Raw genomic sequence first — 26864 nt, 5'->3', positions numbered from 1 at the left:
TTCTTGCCTGGAGAATCCCAGGGACGGCGGAGCCTGGTGGGCTGCTGTCTATGGGGTCGCACAGAGTCGGACACGACTGAAGCGACTTAGCAGCAGCAGCAGCAGCAGCAGCGGCAGGCACTTTATATAAATGGAATCATACAATATGTGGCCATTGGGTCTGGCTTCTTTGACTTAGCATAATGTTTTCAAGGTCTATCCATACTGTAGCATTAGCAGTGCTTCATTGTTTTTTATTGAATTATTGAATATTCTGTTGGATGGACACGTGTGTGTGTGTGTGTGTGTGTGTGTGTGTGTGTGTGCGTGCGCGCGCTGTGCTCAGCCATGTCCGACTCTTTGTGACCCCATGGACTGTAGCCCGCCAGGCTCCTCTGTCCAGGGAATTTTACAGGCAAGAATACTGGAGTGGGTTGCTATTTCCTCCTCCAGTGGATTTTCCCGGCCCAGGGATCAAACCCACATCTCCTGAATTGCAGGCAGATTCTTGACTGCTGAGCCTCCTGGGGAGGCCCTGGATGGACAAACATATCATGTTTTATTTGCCCATCAGTTGATGAGAAAGAAAAATATGTCTACACATAGACTTGTACATATATGTTCAGAGCAACACTTCATAACAGCCTGAAAGGAATAATCCAAATACCCATCAACTGATGGATGGATAAATAAAATGTATTTATGTAACATTTGGGTTATTTGGGTTGTTCCTTTGGGGCTGTTACGAATAATGTTGCTTTGAACCTGAATGTACAAGTTTATGTATGGACACATCATGGGTACATACCTAGGAGTGGAATTGCTTGGTCATATGGTCACTCTATGTCTAACCTTTTGAGAAACTGGCAGACTGCTTTTCAAGCAGCTGCACCATTTAATATTCCCACCAGCAATGTATGAGCGTTCCAGTTCTCCGCCTTGTGGCCAAAACAACCTGTCTTTTTGATTCTGGTCATCCTGGTGCTTGCCAAGTGGTGTCTCATGGTTTTGATTTGCGTTTCTCTGATGACTGATGACAGCGGAACATCTTTTCATGTGCTTATTCACCACTTGTGTATCTCTTCTTTAAGATCAATGTCCATTCAGAGCCTTCTAAATTCAGGCCATCTAAACTGTCCATTCAGGCCATCTAAACTGGTTATTTTTGTCTTTTTAATTCGGAAGAGTCCTTTGTGTAGTCTAGTACAGGTTCCGTAGCAGATGTATGATTTTCACGTTTGTACATTCTGTGAAATGTCTTTTCACTTTTTCTTGATGGTGTGTGCCCTTTGAAGCACAAAAAATTTAAGTTTTAATGACATCCATTTAATCTGTTTTCTTTTCCTTTGGTTGCTTGCGCTTTTGGTGTTATATCTAAGAGGCTGTTGCCACGTTGAAGGTCATGAAGATTTATGCCGGTGTTTTCTTGTAAGAGTTTTGTAGTTTTAGCTCTTACATTTAGGCCTTTGAACCATTTTTAGTTACTTCAGTATGCTTTTTATGTGGCTGTCTAGTTGTCCCATCACTATTTGCTGAAAAGACTATTCTTGCCTCCATTGAACTATCTTGGCACCCTTGTTGACATGGGTGTCACTTCTTAAGCTTTTTTTTCTCCTCAAATTAAGATTGTTGCTATTTTAGGTCACAAAATGCTTTATTTATAGGAAGCTACATTTTACAAATGTGTTTCTTTTTCTTTACTACGTGTGCACAGAAGAATTGCTTTTAAATAGAACAAACCATGTTAGACCATATTAGGATGAAGAAGCCAAAATATATACCCATCCAGGTGGAACCAGGGCACTGGATTGGGTGTTTCCCAGACTAGTGCTACTTACGCTTAAATGCGCATTTGAATTCCATGGATTTCTTGTTAAAATTCAGGTTCTCATTTTATGGTCGGGGATGGACCATAAGCTTCAGCATTTCAGACAGGCTCCAGCAGATGCTGGCAATGTTGCTTCTGGAACTTAGCTTCGAGTAAAAAGGCAAGAGAGACTTTTCCGGGTGATCTTGCTGTTCACTTGTTCTACTTATTCAAGGTGATTTGGAAGGGGAAAATTGTTTTGAATTCCATGGTTTTTGTATTTTACTTAATAACTGTCAAGATGAGAAACTACCAGGGCCAGAGATGGAATAAACATTTTCTCCCGTGGCGATGTGGCCAGTCTTCATTATTTTCTATCTTCCTTTCAGGCCTCTGATGATTGTTACTCAGAAGATCACAACCTTGGCATTCCAAGTTCATGACGGTGAGAACAGCAGCCCTCCTTTTGGGTCTAAGAGTGAGCCTGACCTTCAGAGTTCTTCTTTTCCACTGTATACACAGCCTAAAGTTTAGACAAGGGCTGGCAGATCTTGTTATATCTTGTAAAAAAAAAATTTTTTTTTTTTGCAACTCAGATTAATCATAGCTTTTTACTTTCCCAGCCGTGACCTACCATTCCATTGCTGAATCTGTAGCCTTTGCTGAAATATTTGCATCAAGAAGAGTGGGTTTTTGGTTTAGCTGTATGATGTTTTAAATTTCAGTTTAATTTTGTGGTACTCTCTGCCCTTGATTTCCAAATCTGTTAAGAAGAAATGGCATCCTTTTTCCTCTGGGCTCATCTCTGAGAAGCTCAGAAGGTAATAAAAGATGAAACAGCATTGGCTAGTTAAGTTACCTTTATTTTTGGCCTGGAAAATTATATAATGAGATTGGCTTGAACCTATAAAAAGCTGGCAAGAGGAAGAATCCTCTGGTTGTCTAAAAACTGAACATTTTCTTCACTTGGGCCCTTCCTGATAATGGCCAGAACGTGTGATTATTTCCAGCGTTACTACCGGTTCCAGGAAAGGAGGGTGGCATTTCCACGCAAGAGGAAGGTTTCAATATGGGCTTAAGAGAAGCAGGTGCGATTAGTAAGGATGTCTTCTTTGGGTTTTAGGGCTCTAACAAATGGTTTCCGATTGTTGAAACTTTATATGTTGACAGATTGGGAAGATTTAGTCCCCACTAGCGAGTCTTCTTGTTTTTACTTAAAGCTTGAGAACTGGTTTGATTTCATTTTGACCCTGTTTATTCCCAGTTCATACTTGGTGATTAGTCATTCTCTAGAGAACTGAGTACTTTTATTATGAGGATGGAGTCTTTCTACACTGACCAGCTATCTGAGTTTGCTCAGAATCCAAAGGTTTCCCAGGACAGGAGATATTTAGTGCCCTAAATGGCAAAGTCCTGGACAAAATGGAGTGAGTTGGTCAATATTTTTGTACCTGAAAACCATTTGATCGTGGTTAAAGACTCATACTAGCACCATAAGTCAATAAGCTAAAATCAATTTAATTTCTGAGATTGCTGGAGTGGGTAGCCTATGCCTTCTCCAGCAGATCTCCCGACCCAGGAATCAAACCCGGGTCTCCTGCATTGCAGGCGGATTCTTTATCAACTGAACTATCAGGGAAGCCCTCCTGAGATTGCCAGAGCTGGACTATTTGATGAGATCTTAGAAAAAAGTGAGTGTAATTTTGTTTAATCAACATTGCTTCTTGTTTTTGTTTTTAATACATAGGCTTTTTGCCTAAATTTACTTTTTAAAGCGTTCTCAGTTTACCCTGTTTTTTGTTTTTAGAATATCCCTTACATGCTGCAAAATGTTTATTTGCCTTTTTTTCTTTCTTGTGTGTAGGAGGAACAAGTAAATTCCAGAAACACTCTGCCTTCTCTTAGGCATGTTTTTGAGTTGTGTTGGTGGTTGTTGACCATAATCTGTCTTAGCTAAATATACAGTTTTAAAGTTGAATTCTTTTGCTTTTAAGATGACAGTTTGGTTTCCTTGACTGTAAGTTAATGTACGCATTTTCTAGGAGGCACAAGTGAGATTTGGTTGGGAGTTCTGGCATGGGTGCGTTTTAAAAGAAGAAAAACCTCCTGATAATTCTTTGGTGTTTTCCCTGCATTCAGGGTTACATTTCCTGTTTTTTTTTCTTTTTTTTTTTTCCTTTGGAAGAGGAAAGTCCCCTATTCCTTTCCCATTCCATTCCATTCTCAGCGTGTACCAGGTGTGTGTACCCAGCATAATCTGGGTGGCAGCTAGGCAAGTGCAGGCCGCAAAGGCAGGCTTGTGTGTCTCATGTAGTGGTGAAAACATATACAGCGTGGTAAGGAATATATGCAGTGTAGATCCCTGTTCATACTGGTGAATTAAATAAGGGTAACCTCCGAATCCTCCCCTCTTCCTAAGAACCTATAAAGACTTTCCTCCTCACTCATGTACTTATTGGCAGCTCTTTGATCCAGAGCACTTAAAAAAAAAAAAGGAAAACAGAGACTCTTTATGACTGATGAAATAAAAATGAATCATTTCTTTCAAAGGAGTTTTTATCAGCCTATTTTAGGATGTAGTGATCTACTTCACTCGAAACCTCTTATTTCTAAATGTTTCTTTTCATAGGACTAGGTCGAAGGGCTGAAGATCTTTCCAGCGAGCAACATCGACTTGCTGTAAAGTAAGTTTGACGATATATTCTTGAGCCCTTTGGGCATCAGTATTCAGAGCTCTTCCTTGTTTATATGGATGTAATATTGTTTATGGAATGAAGCTACTGTTGATGGACAATCAGTAGACTGGGTTGTCTTTGGTTTTTATAAATGGTAAGCTACGATAACCTTGTTCATAGGTCATTTTAAATGGATTTGGGTGTAATTGTGGGATAGTTTCCCTCGATTAAAGGGTCAGTGGCTCTGTAATTTTATTAGTTTCCCAGGATTCTCCTTCACTGCGGTTGTTCTGTTTATTCCAGAATTATTTTTATTGGGCATGTATCTGGAGTTGGGGGGCATCCTCAAGAAATAGTCACTTATCTGTGCCCACCAGTATGATTATGCTGGCATGAAAAAAGATAAGATACAGGGTTGGAGAGAGAAATATGGGCTGGGCAAGAGGAGGAAGGAGGAAGCTAAAGTTTGAAGGTGGATTTTGGCCAGTGTTATGTGAGGTAGAGAGGGGTGGGCATCAGAGAGGAAGGGAGGCCGTGTAAAGAGGAGAATAGCACTGATAAGGCAGTAAAATGGCATGTGGGGGACGGTGGTACAGCCACAGCAGAGTTCCTACCAGAGAGTTCAGTTTAGTCGCTCAGTTGTGTCTGACTCTGTGACCCCATGGACTGCAGCACACCAGGCTTCCCTGTCCATCACCAACTCCCAGAGCTTGCTCAAACTCACGTCCATCAAGTTGGTGATGCCATCCAACCATCTCATCCTCGGTCATCTCCTTCTCCTGCCTTCAGTCTTTCCCAATGAGTCAGTTCTTTGCATCAGGTGGCCAAAGTTTTGGAGTTTCAGCTTCAGCATCAGTCCCTCCAATGAATACCAGAATACCAGGGAGTAGCAGGAGATAACCGGGATATATGAGAGAGGGTCCCAGCTTCATTCCTTCATTAAGGAATCAGGACTTGGAAGTGATGGAGACAGAACCACCGCAAGAGTCTCATGAGCCAACTTCTTTGCTGAGCATCATAGCGGTGTAAACGCTAGAGGGCTAACCCTGTGAGGAATCCTTTCCCCACAACTCTGTCATTAGAAGAGCATGCCCTTTGGTACTTATTTTTGCTCTCCAACGTTACGATTTTTAATGAAACTCTACTCAGACAATATCACAGCACTTCATTTATTTTTGGTTGCGAGACATATGGGATGCTAGTTCCCGGACCAGAGATCAGACGCGCACCCCCTGCATTGGAAGTGCGGAGTCTTAACCGCTGGACCACCAAGGGGGTCCTGAGCCTGCCATTAACACACTAGACACAGCTGGTCTCTGCAGAGTGTTTTCCTGCCACTGCCCATGTCTGTTGGCCGGGACGTCATGCCCGGAGGCCAAAGCAGACAGGAGACTGCCACAGCAGTAGTTTTGTGTGGCCTCTTCAAGTGGAAACCAGTTCCACCCATCATTTGTTTTGTATTTATTTTGGCAGTTGGGAGGGAGTTTTCCCATCTCACACCATCTCGACCAAGTCACATTAGGCCGCGTTCCCACCCTGCCTGATGTTTATTACCTTCATTTTATCCGGTGGACAGACAGCTGAGGTTGCCCAGAAAGAATGTTTGTTCCCCAGCCTCAAGGCTGCCTTTGTCCCGCGGATCTGGCCCTCCGCGTGTAGAGCTGCGGTTGGCCAGCAGAGGGCGCCATAGAGTGCCGTGCCGTCTCTGAGCCACTCACCTCCTTCACTTCCTTTCAACTACATGTCTCTCTTAGGTGGGTTTTTAAAGAAACAGAACAAAGAAAGAGCATGTAGCATTTAACAAGCGAGAGACAGCACCTGTCTTTACAACGGGCGTATTTGCAGATATGAAAGAAAAATCAAAGACTGAAGACTCTTCAACTTTTCACTTTATTTTCGCAGAGCAAAACCCTCCTTCTTGGAATATGTGAGCTACCTTCTCAACTTCATGAGCGTCATAGCAGGCCCTTGTAACAATTTCAAGGATTATATAGCCTTCATTGAGGGGAGACACACACACATGAAGTTGCTGGAAGTGAACTGGAAGGAAAAAGGCTTCCACAGTCTGCCGGAACCTTCTCCTACTGTAAGTTGTTCTTCAGTGCCAAGTATTTATCCAGAGGTCTAGGAAGTAGAGCTTTGCTGCCAGGGCTGACTGTCACTTTTAATTGTTCTAATTAAAAAGCCAAACAGTTTACCAGAAAGCTTGGCCCATAACTTTTCCCCCCTGTTTAAAATATCAACATTGGTATTTATTTGCAGGAGTTCTCCATGTTGGCACAACAGGAGTTTATTTCACACAGAAGCTCATTGGCTAGAAATAGTACAGCAATTAATCTACTTGCCAGCCAGCCAGTATTTACTGCCTATGATGTACCTACAATTGTGCTAGTTAACACCTTCAAATGTGTCTTTATGAATAGAAATTCATAGACAGCCAAAGGATACTATGTCATAAATGGTGAAGAGGGAAAGAGTGGGTACCAGAATAAATGTGCTTTTTATTGCAGAGCCTTACCATGGCAAGGGAAACCAGCTTTATACTGGCATGCCTTATAGTCAGTAAGTTTCATCTTACTGACTTGCAGAGAGTTGAAGGTGTTTTTTTGAAATAATGTTTTAATTTGAAGTGTATTAATCTCAAATTAATCAACATGAGGATAACTCATTGAACTTTGCAAATCTGCTGAACGTATCCAGATCAGATATCCTATATTAAGAAAAATTTGTAATCAACGGAAGGAAGAGAAACATTGGAAAGGGAGAAATTGAGGATAATTTAAATATTTTTAAATGCCACTGTCAGGCAACATTAAGTATTTGAAAATTTAAATGATTGATTAAGCATATGTTTTCTGAGAGTTTGACACAGTCAGGTCCTCTGCAGTTGATGGTGAATCAGAGACCTTTGTGGACAGAATCTAGGAGGGAGGTCAGTGGCTGGGCGTCATCGGAGTAACCGCGGGTGCTTACACGCAGCGTCTGTCACAGGAGTTCTGTGTCACATTATTTGGAAAATAATGGTATCAGAGAGTCTTCACGTCACCCTCCAAGGAGACTCTTGCATTTTTGTGCACAGAGAGCATGAAGCTCTGAAGTTGCATTTTGGCCAGAGACACGTGGATGTGAGGGGCTGGCGCGCACCAGTGGTGAAGAGTTAGAAAAGCATGCTGTGCTCTACTGTGATGTGCCGGGAATCCGGCTCTGCTCTCAGCCCCTTGTAAACATTCCTGCGCTGAAACCCCAAGCCACCCTGTGGCGGGCGCTATTACAAATAAAACTAGTCTCTTTTATAAAGTTGGGGACTATAATTCTTTGGGTGTTAGCTAACATCTCCTGGATGTCAGGGGATCTGGGCAAAATGACTCCATCCAGGGGAACTGAAAACCTCAGTACATCTCAACCCCAGAGCAGACTGCATGGAGACCATCTGGAAAGGGTTTGTAAAGCTACCTGCCCACATCCTGGCTCAGACATGTAATCACGTGCCCAGAATCCTTCCTTATTAAGCCTCTGTGCTCCTTTCTGGTGACTCAGACTCATTTCTTTGGCTCTGCTGGCTGCAGGACCAACCAGGTGGCCAGTGGCTCTTTCTTTCTGATGCAAGATTGCCACCCTGTAATGTTACTGATTTTGCATATGTTTGGGGGCTACCCTAATGGCTCAGATGGTAAAGAATCTGCGTGCAACACAGGAGACCCGGGTTCAATCCCTGGGTCGGAAAGATCCCCTGGAGAAGGAAATGGCAACCTACTCCAGTATTCTTGCCTGGGGAACCCCATGGACAGAGGAGCCTGGTGGGCTATACAGTCCATGGGCTCGCAAAGAATCGGACCCAACTGAGCAAGTGGTCTCTCGCTTAGGTAATAAAACCACCTGACCTTTGATGGTAGAATGTGCTGGTAAGAGTTTTCTTTTTTTTTAGATCCATCCCTTCCTGGGTGTCAGAGGTGAATCCTGCGTCTAAATACAGCATGTATGCCCATCATCTGAAACTGTGCCCTGAGGAATAATGCCCTTTGCCTCTCCTTCTAGAGACTATTACCACAGCCATGGGGCAGCTTTATTCTTAGCATCCCTTTGCTGAAATTGTTTTCCACGCACCAGTGTCTTCTGAATAGTTATTTCATTCTTCTCCCCCATTTCCAGGGAGCCGTGATGCACAAACTGTGCATGACCTTGGTATCTCTCCTTTTGTTTCTGACGCTGACGAAGACCTTCCCTGTCACCTCCCTGGTTGACGACTGGTTTGTTCATGAAGCAAACTTTCTGACCCGACTCTGCTACTTATACATTGTCATGCAAGCCTCCAAGCCCAAGTATTACTTTGCCTGGACGTTAGGTGAGTTTGCTGGAGGGCACTGAATGCATGAGGAAAAAATGCTACTTCTTGGAGGGCTTGGCCAGAGCAACATTTGGATCACTTAAACAAACAAACAAAAAAAGACTGGTGTGTAATGGAAGGCAGTTGAGCCAGGGGGACTCTGTACTTTCCAGGGTAACCCTCCTCTCAATTATCTGTGATAAGGAGAAAAGTCCTGGCTATTGTTTAAACCCAGTGTTATTAGCAGATGTCAGACCTTGGAAGCTGCTGCATCTACCCATCAAACTTGGCTATTTAGGGTAATGGAAAGTTAGGGAAAAATTCCAGAATGACCTGGCTTTCTTGTAATTTTTGTGGGTTGTCTGTAATACAGGATACACGTTGAATTTTACCCATACATGTGCTTATTTAGGTTGACCTTTTAAAGAAATGGTTGGTTAAGCTTTATGCTTTAGAAAGAAGCTGATTTCAAGTGATTTTTTTTTTTTAAGGTAGAAAGTTCAACTTAATTGGGCGTTATCATACTTTTCTTTTTCCCCTGTGAGGTAACTTTAGTCAATATTAAGCTTTTATATCTTTTCCTTTTAAAGAGTTTTACACCAGAAAAGTTTAAACCTTTGCTAAGGTGAGCAATAAACCTTCTATTTACATACCAAGAATGGTAAAGTATTTTGATAAGGCATGGTAACCATAGGGAATATCTATTTTGCATTTGGAAGACTTTCAGGAGGGGAAGTTTAACACCTTAGCTGCAAGTGACGTGGGGGCCTGATGTCAGGAACAGTGACTTGGTTTATGAAATCAAGTAGATTATTAAACTTGGTTCCTAGTAGACCATATTCCATAAGGGTGAGGCACTTAACTGAGTTCTCTCATTTCATACTCTTAAGTTTTTAGCACCCAGTTCAAGTTTATAACTACTGATTTATTCATTTATCATTTTTTTATTGTGGTAAAATATACATAATATAGAATTTGCCATTTTATCCACCTATAGTGTACAACTTAATGGCATTAAGTTCGCTCACAACAATGCAACCATAACCACCATCCATTTCCAGAACTTTCTCTATCACCTGAAACAGAAACTCTATCCTTTCAACAGAGCAGTGATCCCCTATTCCTCTTTCTTCCCTGCTCCTGGTCCAAATGATTTTTTAAAGGTCACAGTGTTCAGAGACAAGTGCAGTCCAATGCAGAATTTATGTCACACTTGACCACAGAGAGACGTAAGAGCTTTTCCAAAATTTGCTGTGTGGGAAAGTTTGTTCCCGGTCCCATTCAGTTTAACGCAGGGAGTTTTTGTTGAGTACCAGGCTCTGTGCTACGAGGAACTCAAAGTCGGACATCTCAGCCCTCATGGTCATGGCACTCAGTGGGCCCCAGACACGTATATCCACCAGGCACTGCATACCCAGAGCCGCGGCAGTGACAGGATGGCAGAGGGGATGACGTGTACGGACTGGTCCTTGGGCGAGGCTCCCAGCTCCTTGTATCTGATTGCCTTTCCTGCCGACGCTTTATTATTGAAGAGTCATTTCCTTAGTAGGTGGGCATTACACCTCCTCTGGATGCAGCGCCACTCAGAACACTGGGTGTATTTTTCTACTGAAGTAGACTTTTCACTTTGCTCCAGCCTGGAGAGGGTGTGTGATAGAATCTTGCACTCCTTTCCTAATTTCTACTTCTTCGCTTTTCCTCCCTTTCTTTCCCCCTTCTCCCTCCCGTTCCTGCTCCCATATTCTGTACCCCAGGGCTTATGGGCTGGCTTCTGGACTAAATCGGCTCCTGATTTAAGGAGGAAAGAAAGGCCATTCCGTGGCCTCGTAGGGAAAGTCTAACACGAGGTGGGTTGTACTGGTGGGAATCCGGGCGCGGAGGCGGTTGCAGGGCACAGGGGGTGTCTGGCCTCACTCTGTCCTCTGTGGAGTGACCCCAGATATTTAGGGTAGAGAAATAACCCTTTCCATGGATTGCTTTCTCTGTGGACTTATCTCTTTGTCTTTTCTTCCCCACCAGCCTTTCTTCATTGTTTTTGGTAGCTTCAGTAGAAACGCTTCATTAATTTGCATGGCCTCAATTTGGAGTTTGTATTAGTTTAGATTGCATGGGCTGGTCTGAAATTAACCTTTGTATTATTTATAAGTAAAGATGCAATGAATAGTGTAACAGGGAATATTTAAACTGCTTAACCGAATAATTGTTTTATCCAGCTCCTTCAAACACCATTTCCATATAATTGATGTACTAATTATACACAGTTATAAATTTAATCCTTAAAGCTGGCCTCTTGATGAATCTCAGCTGACTTGCACTGTGTACGTCTAGTACTAGTTACCGTTTCTGTTGAAAGAATAGAGCTATTTTCTTTGGACTTAGCATATGAGGCTAGTGGTTTTTCTCCTACTAATTAGTACTAATTAGTGAGACTCAATTATAGCCCAGGCTGTGTTCTAAAGATCACAGATGCCCAAATAGGGGTGTCCAATGAATTTATCTTCCGTTATGTTAGAGCCGTGTGCAATGCAAGTGAAGCCGGTTTTGGATTGGTGAACTTAGAGATTCTAACTGCTTTAAGGCAAGAACAGTCTTGGATAAAAGGTGGCAGGATGCACTAAGGGGAGCAGGGAATTCTGACCGTGTATAAATGGGCAGTTCTGAGAGTCACCTCTTCTGGTTCTTCAGTTCAGTTCAATTCAGTCACTCAGTCGTGTCCGACTCTTTGTGACCCATGAATCACAGCACGCCAGGCCTCCCTGTCCATCACCAACTCCCGAAGTTCACCCAGACTCACGTCCATCGAGTCAGTGATGCCATCCAGCCATCTCATCCTCTCTCGTCCCCTTCTCCTCCTGCCCCCAATCCCTCCCAGCATCAGAATCTTTTCCAATGAGTCAACTCTTCGCAGGAGGTGGCCAAAGTACTGGAGTTCCAGCTTTAGCATCATTCCTTCCAAAGAAATCCCAGGGCTGATCTCCTTCAGAATGGACTGGTTGGATCTCCTTGCAGTCCAAGGGACTCTCAAGATGGCTCCTGGCCCCCAGGGACGGGGGAGCCTGGTGGGAGGCCATCTATGGGGTCGCACAGAGTCGGAGACGACTGAAGCGATTTGGCAACAGCAGCAGCAGCCAATCAGGCTGGTGGAATCAGCCCTAGTGTTCAGAGTTTGGCACTGTTTACCACCTGAGCAATCTTTTCTGTTTTTTTTTTTTGATGTGGACCATTTTAATAGTTTTTATTGAGTTTGTTACAGTATCGCATCTGTTTTATCTTTTGGTTTTTTGACCCGAAGGCATGTGGGATCTTGGCTCCCCACCCAGGGAATCGAACCTGCATTGGAAGGCGAAGTCTTAACCACTGGCCCACCAGGGAAGTCCTGCACACCTGGCGGGACTGAGTGATCTTAATGTTAACATCACTAAGCTTTAGACCTCTTTCTAGCAAGATGGGGATGGCAGTAATAATGAAGGGGGCGGCAGCTAACCATTCTTGAATGTTAACTCGGGCCAGGCCCTGTATTATGCACTCTACATATCTTCAATTTGGTCTAATCCTTTCAGCATCCCTTTAAAATAGGTACCGTTATAATATCTACTCATGGGAACAGGTTCCTAGAAGTTGAGACAGCTCTCCCAAGGCTGTGAATTGACCCTGCTCCCAAGTAGAGAAAGGAACCCAGGAGATCACCGTTCCCACGACGATGGTAACGTGAACCACCATTTTCACACCATTGTGAGCACTAAATGAGAAATGACCTGCATACAGAATCCTGGGAAAACATTTAAGGATTCCACCCCCCCCCCCAAAAAAAAAATCGTTATTCTTCTGTGTGTTTTGGATCTGAGGCTGGACACGGGACAAGGCACGCCTGGACGGCCGTGCTGGTTGCAGCCCCATCAGCCCGGGCCTCAAGAGCGCGTCCTCTCCTGGTTTTAATTCTGTTCTTCGCCGTCTGTGCCCACACAGTGTAAATTTGTGGTCTCTTAGCTGCTGCACCCTGGCTGTGTCCTCCTCCTTTTCCACTGAGTTTCCCTCCAGTCGGCATGGGAGGAAGAGATCTCAGGACTCATTTCTTTCCTCCCTTCTCTGAAAGAAGCCAGACCATTTTACAGTAAAGCTAAGCGTAAGATAAGCAGTTTTAAGGCATCAACAATGCCAAAAGGAAAGCAGGCAAACTTCGAGGGGGTGGTTTTTCTTCCCACTAGCCCTTAGAAGTCTCGCGTGAGCTGGACCTGAACTCCCCTAGAAACGGAATGAACAGAGCTATGGGAAGGGTTGCTCTGAGATCTCCCCCAGATCTCGGGCTTTACAACTTCATTAGTTTGATTTTTTTATGTTTGTAGCAGCTTTACTCATAACTATCAAAAGTTGGAAGCAAGCATCAAGTACATTTGCTGCTTTTTTATTTATTTGTCCTCTGTAGATTGCTTTGTTAAGTTAAACAAGTTTGCTTCTTTGTTTGCAAAGGTTTAGGGGTTTTGGTGAGGGGATGTTTGTTTTTAATTAGGAAAAGATGAATTCTATGGAATGTCATCTCTGTATCTGTTAATATGACCATATTGTTCCTTTTAATCTGTTAAAAAGCTCATTTGATTATTTTTAAGGAAATATTCTGTTGCTCCATGTCCAGTTCTAACTGTTGCTTCCTGACCTGCATACAGATTTCTCAAGAGGCAGATCAGGTGGTCTGGTATTCCCATCTCTTTCAGAATTTTCCAGTTTATTGTGATCCACACGGTCAAAGGCTTTGGCATAGTCAATAAAGCAGAAATAGATGTTTTTCTGGAACTCTCTTGCTTTTTCCATGATCCAGTGGATGTTGGCAATTTGATCTCTGGTTCCTCTGCCTTTTCTAAAACCAGTTTGAACATCAGGAAGTTCACGGTTCACATATTGCTGAAGCCTGGCTTGGAGAATTTTGAGCATTACTTTACTAGCGTGTGACTGATATGCAGAGTACATCATGAGAAACGCTGGACTAGAAGAAGCACAAGCTGGAATCAAGATTGCCGGGAGAAATATCAATAACCTCATGGCAGAAAGTGAAGAGGAACTCAAAAGCCTCTTGATGAAAGTGAAAGTGGAGAGTGAAAAAGTTGGCTTAAAGCTCAACATTAAGAAAACGAAGATCATGGCATCCAGTCCCATCACTTCATGGGAAATAGATGGGGAAACAGTGGAAACAGTGTCAGACTTTATTTTGGGGGGCTTCAAAATCACTGCAGATGGTGACTGCAGCCATGAAATTAAAAGACGCTTACTCCTTGGAAGGAAAGTTATGACCAACCTAGATAGCATATTCAAAAGCAGAGACATTACTTTGCCAACAAAGGTCCGTCTAGTCAAGGCTATGGTTTTTCCAGTGGTCATGTATGGATGTGAGAGTTGGACTGTGAAGAAGGCTGAGCGCCGAAGAATTCATGCTTTTGAACTGTGGTGTTGGAGAAGACTCTTGAGAGTCCCTTGGACTGCAAGGAGATCCAACCAGTCCATTCTGAAGGAGATCAGCCCTGGGATTTCTTTAGAAGGAATGATGCTAAAGCTGAAACTCCAGTACTTTGGCCACCTCATGTGAAGAGTTGACTCATTGGAAAAGACTCTGATGCTGGGAGGGATTGGGGGCAGGAGGAGAAGGGGACGAGAGAGGATGAGATGGCTGGATGGCATCACTGACTCGATGGACGTGAGTCTGGGTGAACTCTGGGAGTTGGTGATGGACAGGGAGGCCTGGCGTGCTGCGATGCATGGGGTCGCAAAGGGTCAGACACGACTGAGCGACTGAATTGAACTGAAGGAAATATTCTAACAGAGTGAACTTGAAAGAAAGTAATCTTGGCCATTATAATACAAGTGTGTCGATTTCATCAGGTCTCTCTTTGAGTGTAAAAAATATCATTAAGGAACTGATTAGAAATGAAATACAGCAGGGGGATGGTTTCACAGAGTTCAGTGAAGTGAAATAAAGGTGGACACAGGAGCTTTTAGACCGACTTTGTCGGTAGGGTGGCTTTGGTCATTGTGTCCACGTGTGGCCTCTTTGGTGGGCTTCCCAGGTGGCGCTAGTGGTAAAGAACCCGCCTACCAGTGCGGAAGACATACGAGATGTGGGTTTGATCCCTGGGTCGGGAAGATCCCCTGGAGGAGGGGATGGCAACCCATTCCAGTATTCTTGCCTGGAGAAGCCCACGGACCCGTCCAAGGGGTCGCAGAGTTGTACATTGACTGAAGCGACTTAGCGTATATGCATGTGGCCTCTATGGCAGCTGCCTCCAAATTCACAGTTCTGGTACTGTTCTTTTTCGTAAGTTCTAAATTGTTCTAACTGTATCTTGGCTGTCCCAACTGATATCCATACTGACACGTCATGCTTAACATCCAAAATGAGCTCAGTTTCTCTTTCAGAGCTGATTCTCTTCCAGATGTGATGCTATCAGCCTGTGTCATGCCATCGTTAATGACAACTCTTGGATGGAGGTCCTTCTGTCTTCTGAGCTTATATGTAAATATTTCCACCTTTTCCCCTTTCCCCCCTTATATCTAGTTGGTCTCTAAATCTTCCTATTTCTCTGTTTTGTTTCTTCATCTCTCTTTTTCTCATTCTGCACATTCTGTGAGCATCTTCCTTCTTACTTAGCAGGTGCTCACGAAATGCTAGTGAATGAATAAAAATGAATGAATAAAAGTTGACATCACCCAAGCGCCAAAGCTCTGACTCTTAGTAGTATCAGGAGATCCTGTAAATTTATTTTGGTTTCTTTCTCAAGGAAACTGCAGCCATCTCTCTTCCTCTTAAAGCTAGACAGACATTTAGTTATCTTTGAAAGCAGCAATGTGACTTGTGTCCCACATCCTAATGTGTTGTTTTGAAAACCATAGCTGATGCAGTGAATAATGCAGCTGGCTTTGGGTTCAGCGGAGTGGATAAGAATGGAAATTTCTCTTGGGATCTGCTTTCTAACCTAAACATCTGGAAAATTGAGGTGAGTGTATCATGCTTGTGAATGACGCTGCCGTTGTGAATAAAGGAAACGGTGTGCTGTGAGTGTGGTGAACGTGGGAGGTCCTTGTTAGTGTCCGAGAAAAAGTCCCTGTCAGGGAATCCTGGCTCCAGCAGTCTTTGAAACACTCTGTATCTCAGAACTTTTTTCCTTATATATATATACATTTTATGGTACCTACTTTCTTGGCAGTATTAATGGTTCTAGCAGTAAAAATGATACACGGAAAGCCTGCCAAAGAGCCAGGAAAATCTTTTTGTTGTTTACACTCCTATTGTACCAACTAGAAAGTACAGATGTCATTTTCTCTTGGTGACGGTCTCCTTTCCGCAAAGATACAGACTAGTGGTTGTATTGCCGGTGTTCTCTGTGGTTCCTTTCCGAACGATGCATCTGCTTTTAAGAATTGCAACAGTGCACAGCTTTTAGGCCTCTAGAATTAGAGTGGTGGTTTCTCTCTCACTAGCTTTGTTCTTGGACCGCAGTTCTCGGTATTATCATTTCCATCTCTAGAGGCGATCTCTGTGGGGCCACATCCTTCTTGATCTCCTCCGTGTTGTCATCCCTCAGAGCTGAAAGGACTGCCAAGCCTCTGGCCCTTTTCCTCCTTGCAGCCAGAGGGCACGATTCTCAACGTGCAGAAGTGCTGGTTCTCCAGCCAAGAGACTCATGATTGCTGTTGGCTATGGCACTGGAGAGTCTAGGCAGAAAGAGGAGCTCCGTGTAGGGCAGGAAGCCCAGGAGGTAGAGACTGACCCCCTGCTGCCCACATTTGGTGGGCATCCCCCACCCACTGGGAGGCCCGGGGGACAGCTTCCACCTTCTTGATACCTGGGGCTTCTCTTCATTTGAATGGACACGATCCAGCCTCCAGAACAACCCCTCTCTTTTGTTTTTCTATCTAGATGATGTCAGAGAGCGATGTGTTATGACTTTCCTCCCTTTTCCCACTGAAATTCTTCTCGTCCTCAAAACTGTCAGACCCTGGCTGGCTACTTTGGCGTGCTGAGGGTAAATGGGCCTTCAGAGTGGGTCCCCTGGACCTCCGGCTGCCCAGCAACCCCTCCACTGTGGCCCTGAAGACAGAGACCTCTCACTGTGGGCATGTGTTCTGGGTGATGCTGAGTCATGTATTTATGATGAAAGAAGTGGAGCTGATATACAGCCAGGAGCTAAGTAGAACCGCCAAGGAGGTCTGATTTAATTTAGGCACTTTTGGCTCTGTGAGGATAGCATTTTTTTAGCCATGGAAGATGGCTAAATAAAACTCCTTAGGACAGCAGTCCCCAACCTTTTTGGCACCAGGGACCAGCTTCGTGGAAGACAGTTTTCTCCCGGACCAGGGGTGGGGAATGGTTTTAGGATGCTTCAAGCTTGTTACATCTATTGTGCACTTCATATCTATTGTTATTACATCGGCTCCACCTCAGATCATCCGGCATTAGATCCTGGAGGTTGGAGACCCCTGCCTTAGGGTGTTGAAACTAGAAGTTCATAGTACAGAAACCTGTCTGTCCATCACTGATGCGTTCTCCCTCTTCCTCCATTCCTTCCAAACATATTACATTAGGCCAACTTGTGGCCTAAGATTTTATGGTTGAAACAGAAAACAGGGACATCTACATTTTCCAACTTCATTAGGAATTCTAGTTCTTAAATGTTTGCTACGTGCTTTCTACAACCAGCCTTTATTAAATTTTTTTTTTAATTAGAAAACCCAATTGAAGACTTATTTTGGAATCTTTCTGCATGGTTGATCTACCTGCGTCATGCTGGCAGAGTGATATTTTGTTTTCTTTTCTGTATTGTGACTCCTTCGTGCGTGAAATCTCCTTACTATTCTAGATACAATTGGAAGCGTTTGAACCTGTGTAGCTACTTGCAGAATAACTGCACCAGACTGACCTAGCTTACAGCTGGCCCCAGAGAGAAATGATGGCAACTGAATTCAAGGTGTCTCCGGAAGGGCTCTCAAGTCACAGGATGAAGCTTTTCCTGTGGCAAATCCCATTTTAGAGGGTTTAGTTTTAAAATTCAGATGACTTGGGTTTTGTGTTTAACCAGAATGGAAGGAAAACCCACAAAACATTCTTTCGGTCATCCTATAATTTGAAAATAGATTTTGAGAGAAATTGAGACTCTGCGAGCCAAGCTTTAGTTGCGAAGGAAATCTTGGGAAGTCCATCAAGTCTGACTGTGTACACTGGGGCAGCTGAGCTGCCCGAGTCAGTTGTCACCTTGGAAATTGCACATCTAGTCTGCCGCCAGGGAAATTCTGGGAGGACTTTCCGTTTCTGGGGATATTTAAAGCTAATGATAGGTGTTATTTTCTCCTTTCTAGACTGCCACAAGTTTCAAAATGTACGTAGAAAACTGGAATATTCAGACAGCTACTTGGCTAAAGCGGTAAGGAAAACAAAAACGACCTTGTTACTCATGGCGCTGGGATATGTTTAGATGGGCAGCATTAGGTGAACAGCCGTAGTCTGCTGGGTCATGTCAGCTGGCACTTTGGTTTGGTATTAACATCTATGCTGTGTCAACGAAAAAGTAGGAAGAATTTGAGAAGGTCACAATGTAGTATATTAATTTCACTGTACCAAATACTTGCTAACGCCATTCCTGTGTACCAGCAATCCTCATTCCAATCCCAGGAAGTGATGGTACTTATTATCTCCATTTTACAGATGAGGAAAGTGAGGCACAGAGGGCTGTGTCACTTGCCCAAAGTCACACAGCTAAGGAGTAATAAATATGAGGCCCGTGCATCTCCAGAGCCAGGCTCTTAACCGCTGTGATGTGCTGCTGCCTACCTAGAGGACAGTCTATTGCTCAGGGGTCAAGGAGGGTCAATGTCAGCATCATGTCACGGAAGACTGCTGTTTATCTTATCTGTAGCATTGAAAACTTTATGGTACCCCCCACATGTTGATGCTTTTTAACTTTGTATTTTTGGTATTTCTCTGTCCTTTTGTTTTTATACACATTCCAAAATTAGAAATATTACTTCTTATGGAACTAATGACATGCTATCCTCAAAGCAGCAGACTCTAGCTCATGAATATTCCTATTACATGAGTGCAGAGAGAGCATAAAAATATTAAACTGTCAGTTCTACTGTTTTTGATAAGTAGCATTTTTCATCTTGTTAAAACACTGGGGTCAAAGAAGAGACAAAGTATAACAGTTCTACCAAAGTAAACTCATGCAATTAATCTGAATATGCACGTTTTGAAAATTTGCCCTTAAGTTATTGCTTTTAATTTTCTGAATCAGTTTAGCATAAACCTCTATTTTGCCTATTGAATGACCCCAATGTATTGAGAATCCTATAGTCTCCACTAGGAGCTTGTTCTACATACACATTTTTTATGTGAACATATATATAAAAAGTGAAATATTAAAAAAAATCATTTTAGAAAATGGAATATTTCATTCATTCAAGAAGGTACAGAGAGGTAAGAAACAAACACCCATGCAAAGTACCTCTCATTTCAAGAAGAAATATTTCACATGGAATTCCACCCTTGTTTCTTTCCTCAGATGCATTCCCTTTCTTCCCATAAAGAGACAGCTGTGATCCTTCGTTTGGTTTTAACTTGGTTACTTTTGACTGTTGGGATTTATTTTCCTCTGGGCTGTCTCATTTAGGAAGCCATGTAGTTGCTCCCCAGGGTACCACTGTCAGTCTGTAGAGTGGATTTTGGAGGAAGTCCCCTGTCACTTCGTTTTAATAGACAACCAAGAAGCCAGAGATCTGCAGGGTATTTACTGGCAGTTCCTGGATTCTCATAACACCCTCTCTTTAAGGCAAATTCATGGGTTGGAATCCAGTGGACACTGAGAACTGAAGAGGCCCTGTAACTGATGTGTTGATTTTGTGCTGGAGTCATGGCCAAGAGAGATGAGAAGGCTGCAGTGGTTTGGTTGTTGTTTTTTTTTTAAGGTGGCATTGGGGCCAGTGCGGAAAGTAAATGAATTCCACTAAATGAGGACCCTTATCTGGTTCTAAATGTTTTAGAGCCAATGGCACTTTTCTAGTCTGGAAGATCCCCTGTAGAAGGAAATGGCAACCCACTCCAGTATTCTTTCCTGGGAAATCCCATGAATAAAGGAGCTTGGCGGGCTATAGTCCTTGGGAGTCACAAGAGAGTCGGACACGACTCTTAGTGTTTAAGAAAACTAGAGATCAAGGCTGCTTGGACTACACTGCAAGCCCCTGACGAGGGTTAGGCAGGCATGCCATCAGTGGATCAAGTGATTTCTGCATGATTGGATCCAAAAAGATGCAGGTGTCAGTAAAAATTCCTGATATGTTTGACCTGTGGCTCATTGTACCTTCCTGTCTTCAGTGTGTGCTATGAGCGGGTTCCCTGGTACCCCACCGTGCTGACCTTCATCCTGTCTGCCTTATGGCACGGTGTCTACCCTGGGTACTACTTCACCTTCTTAACTGGAATCCTTGTCACTCTAGCAGCCAGAACGGTAAGCTTCCTCTGGTTATGGGATCTTCTCGTTAGTAATCAGATGCCTGTGTGTGTGTTGTCTTTTAGGTCCCAGCAGGTTGGGGACCATGGTGGGAGTGATGTTTTGAGAAATCAACAGAAGTCTTCCCATTAGAGAAATATTTCAGTATATAGGAACTTATGGTCATAAAATGGTTAACTATTTCGTTTTCATATTACTTACAGGGAGTGTTTGCAAAACAAAAGGACTTTTAGGAACAATGTTTAGTACCTTAAGAGATGAAAATATTTTTAATCATTAAAGGCTACTAATTACAGATGACTATCATTCATCCATGGAGATTCCATAAAACTTCATTTTGCTTATACTATACATAATGTCTCTTTTCATAATCTTTGACCTAAAAATAATTTGATCTCCGAGCAATTGTAAAAATTGCAGCCACAGGAACTGTTCTCTTAAAGATTTCTCTAACCAATTTTTGGTTAGAGAAAATGTGTTTGATCCAATTAAATTAAGTTTGTGTAAAGTCCTTTGTGAATTTTATAAATTTAGTTCTCTAGGTTTTAGGAGTAGCCTTCAGTTTGTCCTAGACTGTTCCTGTGATTTTCTGGCTGCAGAGCAAGAATAATGACAGAATTAAAATGTCCTCAAAAATGAAGTGAACATGTACAAGTCAGTGTCTTCTAACTGTCAGATACAGAGCTTTGAATTTTATTTCATTTCAGTACTTGATAGTGATTCAGGTGCCAGGAGCTTTTAATGAGATTTGTTGAGCTGGTTATTTTAGACGTGGGTTTAGGAGTCCCAACAAAGCTATTCACTCATTCTTTTATTTTTTTTAAAAATATGTTTATGGAGTGCCTCCTGCATGCCAAGTGCTGTGATGGGTATTGGAGGAAAAAATGGAGAACAGAAGGGATGTGGTCCCTACTCCTGGTCTACTACTGGGAATAGAGACGTAACATATAGTGTACGTATAAATGGATAACATATTCCTGTTTGTTCAGTGGAGAAAGTGGGTAGACTAGGATTTCTTTCCCATTTCTTTTAGCTGTTGACTCATTCATCTGTTCGATGAATATTTCAGGAGCCCTTTTATATGTTAGCAGGTGCTGGGCTACTGTAGTGAACAGAAGTTCTTCACCCATGGAGTTTTTATCAGGTTGGCCAAAAAGTTCACAACTTAAGCACTTGTAGAAAAATTTGTATGCACCTTTTTGGCTGACCCAATATTTTATTTATATAAATGTTTGTTGTGTGAACAAGATGGATAATTAATCATTCTGATTAGCACAGTTTAAAGTTTTATAGCAACCCAGTTCAGTATTGTTGCCTGGGAAATCCCATGGACAGAGGAGCCTGGCTTGGCTACAGTCCAGGGGGTCACAAAAGAGTTGGACATGACTTAGTGACTAAACAAGAACAATAAAAGTATATACTGTACGTACTTGTGCAGTGAAAGCATTTTCTTTTTTCCCATTCATATACCAACTTGGGTCATAAAACGAAAAAACAGATGGAAAGACAAAGGCTAGAATTTTGTTTATACATTCAGAGTATTATTTCTTAAAACGTCTTTCGTTCAGTTGATCTTAATTGGTATAAAAGCACTGACTTATTGGGTTGGCCCAAAAATTTGTTTGAGTTTTTCTTTAACATCTTTCTGGAAAAGCCCAAATGAACTTTTGGGCCAACCCAGTATATAAAGCCTGTCGGGTGACCTTGGAACGTTTTCCACAAATGAGTCAGATACGAGATGGAGAGAGGGTTGATGGAACAGTGTTTCCATTCCCCTCCCCGCCAAAGGGAGAATGAACTCAAACAGTCATGAAGTGTCTCAGGCCCAGGAAGTTACTTAATAAAATCTCTTATGTGCTTCTCAGTACTGCCAGTGGATGGACCTCCAGCCTCTGTCTAGAGGACCTTAGAGCCAAGGACGAGTCCTTACTGACCTGCCTTTAAACCAGCCATTGTTTCAACTCTGTCTTTGGTTCTGGCATCTGGAAATCGGGTGCCTTTCTGGAACCAAATCTGTGTCCAAAGACCTACAAATCCTTTGACACCCAGCATTTTTCATCTCAGAGAGTTCTGTTTCCTTGTCTGTAAAATGGGCATAATGATGCTTACATGATAGCCTTGTTGGGAGAATCAGAGATGATACCCATAAAGAATTTGCACAGACTTGGCATACTGTAAACACTCAATAAATGGTAGCTCTCATTATTACACTATTATATTTCACCATTATTCAAAGGAAATAAGACACAGTGCAGAGACTTTTCTACAAGGGTATACATCATAGAATTGTTTACAAAGTTTCCCATAATTAAAATTGTGTCAGATTAATATTTACTGACGTAGAAAAAAGTTCATGCTGTGTTGCTAAATGAAAAACAGGCTAACCATCTAGTGATGCCTTTGGAAATGTAAATATGAATATGTATGAATAGAAAAGAGACTTGAAAGGTTTTTCAACAATGCTTTTCTTGGGGAGATGTTAAAAAAAAAATCTCTGTTTAGTTGTTCTTTAAACATTTTTGTACAGTGAATGGATGTGTACTTTTTTAAAATAACAAAACTATAATGGTATTTTTGGTTGAAAATAGAACTCAGATGGTAGTTTTTATCTCCTGTGTTCCTGAGGTGTACTACATGCATGCATGGAATAAAAGTTTTTATTTTTTGCACCCCGCCCCCCCCCCCCCCACTTCCTTGGCGAGCAGGTGAGGAAAAACTACAGACATTACTTCCTTTCTTCAAAAGCCCTCAAGGTTGTTTATGACATAGTCACCTGGGCTGTCACTCAGCTGGCCGTCTCTTACACGGTGGCCCCCTTCGTTATGTTGGCCGTGGAACCCACCATCAGCTTATACAAGTAAGTTTCGCTTGTTCACGATTGCTCTGTAGAAAACTTGTCTGGTAACCTCTGTGTTTGACTTAGGAGCTGGTGAGCTGAATCAGCCAGTACTGAGTTTCTATGTGCGGTTTCAATGCAAAAATGTCTAGAGAAGGCTTTAGGAGGAAGTGTCTGGCCTGGAGATGCTAACAGACAGTAACGCCGATGGGGCAGAGTGCCCTTGAACCATTCCTAAAGTAAGTAAGGGATGCTTATGGTAGTGAATTCCAAAGGCATGTGTCTGGATTACAAGCTCAGAGGGTGAGTTCACTGCCCTTACCTGTTTTTCCTGGGGTTAGGCTCTTTTGGGGGCCTTGGGGCACCCCAGGAGGGACAGAAGCAGGCACGAGCTGGATTCACCCCACAGACGAGGCCTTTAGGGAAAGGATGTCAGGCCCTTGTATTCAACCACCAGCCCTCCAGCTGAACCGCAAAGCTCTTCTTGATTACTTTTATTGTCTCACTCCTCTGTTGAATTAGCCATATTTCTCTACTCTCAGAGAAGTGGTTGTGTGACCTCTGGCAAGTTATTAACCTCTTTTACCTGTGTTTTGTCAACTGTAAAACGAAGGTAAGAATAGAATTCATCTCAAAACACCTTTGTCAGGATTGAATGAGGCAGACATGCAAAGGGCTCAGCCCAGTGTCTGAGGTTGCAGTCTGTACTCGATAAATACTGACTTGCGTCGTTTACTGATTTGCAGGGACTTTTGTAGGTTAAGTTTGGGCCACAGCTACAATCAGAAAAGTGGCTTGGGAATAGACATGCAAACGTGCCTTATTGTATATCAGAGACTGGACACACCGGTTAGGAATGACCAAAGATACTCGCACTGCTCAGTCCAGGTATCAGTGTCCAGATGTAGGATTCTTTTTTTTCAGGTTGAAGTCTGTTTCTGTAATTCCAGTTAGGTCGTAGGCATTATGTCCAGATAGCATGGAAGTTAAATTGGTTTATATACAGACTTTTCTAGACAAGGGATGCAGGAATAGTGGGAAAAGAATTATAATCTTCAGCCAAAAAACCCTCAGTTCAGCTGCTACAGAGGTAGGAGCCCTGAGCCGTCCCACCTGCGCTCGGCTCCCTCTTTCCAGAGGTGCCCCACCTCCAAGCCTGCACCATCTTGGTTTTGCCTCCTGTGCCCCCTCCCTCTGAGCAGCCCCACTTGCTCACAGCTCTGTTTTCTTTTCCCTTATCTGAGTACTTCCTGGTGGGTGTCTGCCTGCAATGCAGAAGACCTGGGTTCGATCCCTGGGTTGGGAAGATCCCCTGGAGAAGGAAATGGCAACCCCCTCCAGTATTCTTGCCTGGAGAATCCCATGGACAGAGGAGCCTGGTGGTCTGCAGTCCACGGGGTTGCAAAGAGTTGGACACGACCGAGCGACTTCACTTTCACTTTATCTGAGTGTCCTCCAGCCAGCATTTGCCCTTTATCATCTTGTACATTTTAACACTCTCTGAAGCAGCCTTTAAGCCCAGTCCAGCTATCCTCCTGGGCTGTCCAAGTTTTGGGCTTGGGTGCTAATTGTCTTTGTTAGTGCTCAGGTTACAAAAACTCTCATAGGTTTTGAGGTGTCTGCTTCTAACTGGTAACCCTGGGCTCTTTCCCCCGTTTTCTTTGGAGAGAGGAAAGAGGAGAGAGTTGCTAGTGAGGAGATGACCTTTTATAAAGTGGAACTGTGAGGTAAACAAGGAATTATGTTAAACAGGTTATTTTTTTTTAAACAGGCATTGAGACACATTGATTTGCATTCCGAAGTCAGATGCCTGGGGCTGAGGGTTCCCCCAGTGTTCGGAAAATCTAAGTCACTATGCAGATAAAGAAACGAACTGGGGAGAGGCGAAACATACCCACCCCAGCCCTGGCATTTTAAGCGTATGATGTTGCTAGATGCAATATTTTTTTTCCAGGAATATGTGTGTCATATTATAGCAGAAGTGCCTGTATTTAACTCGATATCATTTAATCGATCCTTAGGTCGTAGCGATGCTCTGGAGAAGGGCATGGCAACTCACTTCAGTATTTTTGCCTGGAGAAACCCATGGACCGAAGAGCCTGGCAGGCTGCAGTCCATAGGGTTGCACAGACACAACTGAAGCGACTTAGCACAGCACGGCATGCTAGGCACTGCTCTAGAAGCTGGGACTGGGGTGGTGAACAAAAGATAGAACTCATTTCTACTTCCGTGGAGGAGATAGCTTGATAGAAGTGATAGGAAATCATTGACAGATTTATAAATACCCACGAAGATCAGACCCTTGAGTGAATGGTCCGGAGATTTTGTACCATGTAACATGTACATGGTGCATGTAACAAGAATCTGACTCTCGGGAGAAAGCAGCATTGAGCTTTCTTTCCTGGAGGCTGCAGGTACAGAGTGTGTAGGGATGCTGAGGGGGGCGGATGGACCACTGTGGGTTGTGCTGCCAACCCTGGGAGCAGCACAGAGAAGCTCCATTGTAATAGGAAGAAGCCCTGAGAAACATGAGTGTGGGAAGACTGTAGAACCAATCCAAGGTAGAGCAGTGAGCTGAGAAGAGAATGGTAGGTATCACTATCCCTGTTTATTATTTATGGCCATGGAGGCTCAGAGAGGGTGAGTAATTTAACAGATGTCACACAGCAAAACCCAAGTTTCACTTGCAAAGTTTGTTTGTTTGTTTTTTTTAAACAGCAAGAGGAGGAGTGCAGTCACTAAAAATTTCTGTAGGAGAAAATACTTTGGAAGAATGTTATCACTTGGGAGTCACACACAAGTAGTGATTTGTTTGTGATCACATGCATTTAACCAGCTAAGCATGCCAAATTCTATTTGTAGGCAGGAGCTTTAGGGGAAGAAATCATTATCAGTCCAGATCACTCTCAGGAGATTTCCATTTCTTTTTAAAAACAACCTACTTTACTTAAAACGCACACAAACCTTTGTTTAGAGTGAAATTTGACATTTCTGTCACTTTTGTCAGTTTCAAGTAATTCAGCCTAAGTGGTATGTTGTTTTCCTCGTTGCTTATGTATACCATTTAAATTCCCTACCTAGGTCAGCTCTGTCCAGTAGAAGTTTCTACAGTGACTGAAATGCCATCCAGTAGGGTGGCCACCAGCATATGTGGCCACCGAGCTTTTGAAGACTGAGAAACAGTTTAAAACTTAAAATTCAAATTAATTAAAATTAGATTAACAGCTGCATAGCTGTTGCCAATGACTATTATAGATTGTCTCTCAAAAGTATTTTCAGAATCTTTTTAAAACAATTATTTTTCAGAAACTCGTAGGAGACTCTGTGAATCTGGCAGAAGAAATTAATGGAGATGGGCCTGGCCAGATCTGTTCCTCTCTAGGGGGTAATTTCAGTAGCTGGAGATGACTGGCAGTCGTATGCAAATCCATTTCTCAGGATACCCTTCCTTGATTGACATTTAAGTGTCAGACGGGCTTTGTTTTTCTATCTCGTCACTTTTCAATCTGTAGCGACTAAAAAGACTGCTTTAGTCTAATTTTTTCCCTTGTAGTTGTAAGTGAGCCCCAAGTGAACATTTGACTGTATTATAAAAGAACTTGTGTCTCCACAAACATGGCAGAGTAGAAGGATTTGCGCTCACTTCCCCTCAGGAAATCACCAAAATCACAACCAAGTGCTGAACAGCCATCGGCCGAAAAGACTGGAATCTACCCCACCTGATACATTCAAAGACAAAGAAGAAGCCACACGAGAT

At 43.0% G+C, this 26864-nt stretch overlaps 1 protein-coding gene across 8 annotated transcripts in view; it reads left to right on the top strand.

Annotated features, from left to right (window-relative positions):
- MBOAT1 (membrane bound O-acyltransferase domain containing 1) overlaps positions 1-26864 on the top strand; it is a 110424-nt gene that overhangs the window by 76815 nt on the left and 6745 nt on the right. For 4 of the 8 annotated variants that reach the window (XM_025266147.3, XM_006046533.4, XM_044927611.2 and 1 more), the window contains 8 exons: positions 2176-2231; positions 4416-4470; positions 6364-6547; positions 8611-8803; positions 15662-15765; positions 18125-18189; positions 20136-20268; positions 22977-23128. In XM_025266147.3, coding sequence (XP_025121932.1) covers positions 2176-2231; positions 4416-4470; positions 6364-6547; positions 8611-8803; positions 15662-15765; positions 18125-18189; positions 20136-20268; positions 22977-23128 — 942 coding nt within the window. Of the gene's footprint in view, positions 1-2175; positions 2232-4415; positions 4471-6363; positions 6548-8610; positions 8804-15661; positions 15766-18124; positions 18190-20135; positions 20269-22136; positions 22873-22976; positions 23129-26864 lie in introns of those variants that run through there. The other 4 variants (XM_044927623.2, XM_044927616.2, XM_044927643.2 and 1 more) reach the window with 4 other exon arrangements.

Source organism: Bubalus bubalis, chromosome 2 (genome assembly GCF_019923935.1).
Source record: "Bubalus bubalis isolate 160015118507 breed Murrah chromosome 2, NDDB_SH_1, whole genome shotgun sequence".
Taxonomy (NCBI): Eukaryota; Metazoa; Chordata; class Mammalia; order Artiodactyla; family Bovidae; genus Bubalus; species Bubalus bubalis.
This window is presented reverse-complemented; position numbering and strand designations above follow the sequence as displayed.